At 41.6% G+C, this 5724-nt stretch overlaps 1 protein-coding gene across 2 annotated transcripts in view; it reads left to right on the top strand.

Annotated features, from left to right (window-relative positions):
* Positions 1-322: 322 nt before the first annotated feature.
* Positions 323-5724, top strand: part of creb3l2 (cAMP responsive element binding protein 3 like 2) — a 35286-nt gene continuing 29884 nt past the window's right edge. For both annotated transcript variants that reach the window (XM_022749762.1, XM_022749761.1), the window contains exon 1: positions 323-781. In XM_022749762.1, the coding sequence (XP_022605483.1) occupies positions 683-781 (99 nt within the window). In that variant the 5' untranslated portion in view covers positions 323-682. The remainder of the gene's footprint in view (positions 782-5724) is intronic.

Below are 5724 nucleotides of genomic sequence, written 5' to 3'. Positions count from 1 at the left end.
TTTGAAATTAATTATTAAACCGGAAACTCTCGTTTATTAATATGGGTGTTTGACACTAGTGTCACAAACAGCTGGAAAACATTAATGACTCATTAACTTATTTCCTGGTGTGTTGTGCTGAATTTATATCTGGTAGGAAGTCGCCGTGAGCTTCAGACCTGTTGATTCTTGATTTCTTCTTCTATTTTATTTCCTTTATTTACTCCTTTTTTTCTGGGTCTCTGTGACTCCGCCCACACATTCCTGTGTGTCTGGGCTGAGAGGAGGAGGAGGAGGAGGAGGAGGAGGAGGAGGAGGAATGAAAAGGAAAGAGAGGCTGCAGAAAGCTGTGTGTGGAACCTGAACCAGAGAGGAGATGATAAACAACAACAACAACACTGTCTCTCAGCCTGACTCTGACCGCTGCGGCTCCCTGACTCTCTCAGTCTGAACCGACGCGTTTCTGCTTCCTGTTTTTTTCTTCTTTTCCTGAACTCAGACAAGTTGTTGGGAACTTTTTTTTTTTTTTTTTTCACCGGAGTTGTCGCTGGAGTTTTGTTTCCAGTCTGACCTGCATTGCAACCAAACCCTCGCTGCTGCTCCTTCTTCTTCTTCTTCTTCTTCTGCTGCTGCTGCTGCTGCTGCTGCTGCGTGTGGAGAAAAACCACATCCACAAGGCCGGAGAGAGTCTGTGGAGGGAACCATGGAGATCCTGGACAGTAGTGAATCGTTCCTACACTGGGACAGGAACCTCAGCGAGCTGTCTGAGGCCGGGGAGATCGACTCTGTGCTCTACACCAATGTAAGTTATCGATCAGGGATGGATGGGTTGATAGATGGGGAAGAGGTGTGTGCGTAAAGGACATGAGTGAGTGATCGATCAGGGCCCGGTGATTGGCTTTGCAGCTTCTTGGTGGGAAATAATCGCCTTTATCTCACTGTGGTGAGGGTTTAATAGACAGGAGAGGGGAGGGTAATGCGCTAAGTGTGTGTGTGTAGTGCCCTGCTCTCCATTCACAACTTGAGCCTTGGGATCCAGGATGCAAGTCAGACTATTTCTCAGCCTGGTAATTGTCATTTCCCCCTTTTTTTTTTCCTTTTTATTTAAACACATTTTTGCAAAATAAGGACAAAGTCTTGAAACTATCAGGCACATAAACTTATAATATAAAGAATTTATGACGATAATGATGCAAAATAGCAAGAAGTGTCCATCACAAGTTCTTAAAGTCTTCAAATACTTTGTTTTGTCTGACCAACGCTGCAAAAGCCCAAACATATTTAATTAGATTTTCTTTTTGATCATAGAAAAGAGAGAGACGTCTGCACATACTCACACCTGAGAGGCTGGAAACACAAAACTATCTGATGTTTTTGTTTGATAAATGATTAGAACGATCAGAATTGTTTCAGCTGCAGTTTACTCATCTTGAAAGACAAAATAAAACAACTTTTATTAAAGATGTGAAACTTTAAAAAGACGTATTTTATCGAGCACAGACTGTGTTTTTAGTGGATGTTATAAGGCAGCAACTGTATCTTTTTATATTCCCTTTAATGCTAAAAATACTTTATTTTTGGACTCGTTATAGGAACACTTAGAGACAGATTTTGGTGCAGTGACTCATTGCGAAGGCACTTTTTTTTTCAAGGATAATGATTGCTGCTTTTTTCCATTAGTAAAAGCCCCCTGACTCATCTGGTGGGGGGGTGGGGGGGGTGGGGGGGGGGTCTGAAACAGTAAATAGCTTTAATGCTTGGAGTGCTTCAGGGTCCCCTGCAGCTCTGGGGCTCAGGGGTTTTCTTCCACCTTGACTTGCCCTCAACTGGAGGGGGAGGGGGGGGGGGGTACCAAGTAGAGTACCAGAAAATATGCATCATTCAAAGGGAGAAGAGTTGAGTCCTTGTTATTCTTCAGTTACGGATAGTCACATACTGAAAGTCCATCAGAGACGTCTGAATCCGGCTCATGAACCGGTACAGTGACCACTGGGGTTTCCTTCAAAATAAAACACCCAATGTGCTTTGCAGATTCCAAGTTTGTTTAGTGGGCGGGGTGTGCAGACAAGTGCCTCCTGTTGCATGAATTCCCAGTTGACTGAACACATATTTCATTCGAATCAAAATTTAGTATGAAAACTTTCTTTTCGTTTTGTGAAATTAAATGAAGCACAGGTTTGTAGATTATCTTCTTCTGGTCCCTCCTCTAATATATATCTTCTATAAATAATAGTTAGCTCACATTTTGTGCAGGAGAACACTAAGAATTGAAATGAACATGCACAGACACACAGCATGTGAGATTTTTCTTTAAATCCCCTCTTTATCTCTCTAACAGCTCAACCTCTCCAACTTTCTGCAGACAGACACACTGGAGCTAATTAAAGCCGCACTGGTTACAGTGGTTGAGCTCAGGAGTTCACACCGTGTGTCTTTGAAGAAAAGTTGACTTGCTGCAAAAAAAAAAACAAACAAAAAAAGACTTTACCCACCAAAGAGTTTTATGAATCCAGCAAAGAACAGATTCCAGTGTGAAGGATTTCTCTAGAAAACTGAACTGAAGATTATGATGAAATGAACTTGAGTGAGTGTGAATCCTCCGGTCATAAACTACTTTATCACCTCTATTATTTCCAGATTAGTTTTACAGTGCAGTCATGCAATGAATCGGGGCTGCATCTAGAGATAATATCAGTTGTCAGTGAAGCTTTCACTGTGTTAAAGTTTCAGTCGAGAGATTTTAAGTTTGGAGAATTATTATCGCATGAACCCGGAAACAGAATCCAGACTTCTCACAGAATCACAACTATTTACAGACGCTCCCTAAACGCTTCTAGGTCATTTCTGTGAAGTGGATCTCAACATGATTCAGCAGCTCTCGCGTCGACTTACAATCATTTCCTCTTTATTCAGAGGCTTATTTTGGTTTTTATCCATTTATCCGTTTTCTCTTTGATCACTTAAAACAAACGTTGAGTGGCGACTCAATCTCCCTGTAAATCTCTCAGTGATCTGACCTCAGAGCAGCTGCAGCTCTCCGCTCTGATTCTGGCTGCTGGTATTTGACAGGATCTGTAGCCTCAGGACTTTAGAGGACCTACGCTCACAGCTCCACAACACAAGTCTTTACCTGTCTGTAGGTTTTCCTAGAAGAGCTAAATACCAATGTGTGTGTGTGTGTGTGTGTGTGTGTGTGTGTGTGTGTGTGTGTGTGTGTGTGTGTGTGTGTGTATTGTCTCAGTCTCTGGGCTCAGTCGGCCTCTGTGGTGTCTGATTCCCGTCCTGTGAGCCAGCTGGATTTCTCCCTGTAAACCCATACACTCCCCCCGTCGTCTCCATGCACAAACACACACACATGTGCACTACGATCCTCTCCACACACACACACACACACACACACACACACACACACATACACACACACATGCACACAGCCTGTGGCTCACTCTCACCGACGCACACACACTCTTGGCCCATAGTGAGACATATGGCTGCAACACACACTTCAAGTTACATAACTGAAGGCAAAAGGCTGTTTGAAGGGTTCGTCTCACTGAGAAGATGCTGCACGTGTTTTTTATCTATTCCTACTTTATTCTACTGTATCAATCGGTTATCAGGTAAAACTGTGACATTAGGTTTCACAAGCAGCATATAAAACATTTAATAATAGTTTATAACACAGTATAATGTCCTTAAAAGCAGATATAAGTGTTTATTAATGCAACTGTAACTCCTCCTGTGGACGCCCATTAGTGGAGGCACCGTCTTACAATGTAAACAGACTGTATTATAGCTTTATTTCTCACACTTTTCAATTGGCGTAACGTCAGGAAAAGTTTTCTGTGTTTTTCAAGACCGTAAAAGAAGAAAATATTCACATCAGAAGAAAGAGAGAGAAAGAAAAGCAGCAAATTCTTGCAATTTTGAAGCTGAAATCACCACAGTTATTGTAAAACTGTGTTAAAAATGCAGAAAAAACTGGGGCCTGTATTTACTTCATTATAGTTACAAGCACATTTTAAGTGTTTATTAAGTTAGTGTTGAGCACTGAAGGCCAGGATGTACGACACAGTGAGATTAGTGTGTCATCCACTTATTTGTGGACTTGACTATAATAACTTCACTTTAATCTGAAGTTAACCTGCTGCAGATTAGAGGGAAAACTGAGCCATCGTTCCTACAGGACCCCGGCGTGGGATTTGTCCCGGTTTGCCCGATGACCAGTCCGACTACGGCACAGGGGAAGGGACGTTTCCGTTTCCTTGTTTCTTACAAAACGTGTGGACAACCTGAACTTCCTGTTAATATGATGCCCCCTATATGTTTGGAGTATGAATGCGACAGTCGGCCAACTCTTACACGATGGCCCTTTAAATCCCAACAAAACAAACAATACAGTTAAAATTAATTATATACAGTCACTAAATCGTCTAAATTAAGTTTAAAAATAAACATATGCTTCAATTTTGATCATCCCTTTTTTTTTAATCTGCCTCTTGCAAGTTCAGCAACTCTATTGTGAACAAAGGAAAAGTTAAGATGGATTATCTACGTGACTTTATTTGAGGGTAAAACCTGAAATAATTAGTTTTTCTCAATTAAGAACGGTGGGATTATGTTTTAATATGCAAGTAATTATCAGGATTGTTATAATAAATGCTCACTCTGTGGCAAATCTTTGTGTTTTAGGCTTTTGAAATCAAGACACACAGCTCTAATAATAAAAACTGAGTATTAGTATTGATATCGGTGGTATTGCCCCGAGGGGCCTCAGCCACACGAGTGTGATAGGTGAAAGTTGAACCAGAGTTTCCCTCCAGGTGTTTGAAAAGGTGAGCAGAGTCAAATATGAAGCCACTGCACTCACGTCTCAGCAACACACAAAGGCCAGGTTGTGTTAAGAAAGCAGCACTGAGATCTTCTTGTTAGCGCGGTGAATAATCTATATATAGTAAAGCATGAATAGTATGTATGTGTGTGAGTGTTGGGGGGTGTGTGTGTGGGGGGGGGGTGTGTGCACAGTTGTGAAAACCAACAAGACTGCAAGTGTTTGAATGTGAGGCGGCTTGAGAAAAGACTGTTGAGTCTTGTTTTCCTCCTTCCCGGCTTCGGTCGGGTCTCTCTCTCACTTTCTCTCTCTGGGGGTTTGTTGACCTGGGATTCCTCACAACAATGTAAACCCTCTGAGTCGGCACATGTGTGGGATCCTCAACCCAAAACCGCCTGCGTCTCCCATCGTTCAGGGCTCACTCCATCTCTTGTGCAGAGGCTTTTATTTATCACAATCAAGTTCCTAGGTTTTAAGAATAAATGGCATTACATCAGTGTGAAGGTGGAGACGTGCCTTCGTCTTTCTTCTCCACTCACCTGTCACCAAAACAACCTTTAATGCACGACGTAGTGAGTAAATAGTAGATGTCTGTACGACACATCGGCATTTGTGTTTCGGGAAACTTATAATATAATATATAATCGATTCAATTTTTTAAAAAGAGGATAAAAATATATGCATTCTTTTAACCAAAGGGTTAAAATCAAAGGTGATCTTTGGTCACAGGTCAAAACAATGCAGTAAGAAGGAAAAATCAAAGCACCCTGAGTCCTGAGTATAATTCATATTCTGACAAATGATCGTCGGATTTGGAGAAATAGAAACCGAGAATACAAGATAATAATCGGACCGACTGTAACTGTATAATTGACTGAGACAAAAAGCCCCTCGTTTAAAGGAGCTTACAGTAT

This window comes from Seriola dumerili, unplaced genomic scaffold (genome assembly GCF_002260705.1).
Source record: "Seriola dumerili isolate Sdu_G_001 unplaced genomic scaffold, Sdu_1.0 BDQW01000138.1, whole genome shotgun sequence".
In the NCBI taxonomy this organism is placed as follows: domain Eukaryota; kingdom Metazoa; phylum Chordata; class Actinopteri; order Carangiformes; family Carangidae; genus Seriola; species Seriola dumerili.
Note: the sequence above shows the minus strand (reverse complement) of the source record. Positions and strands in the feature narration are given on the sequence as shown.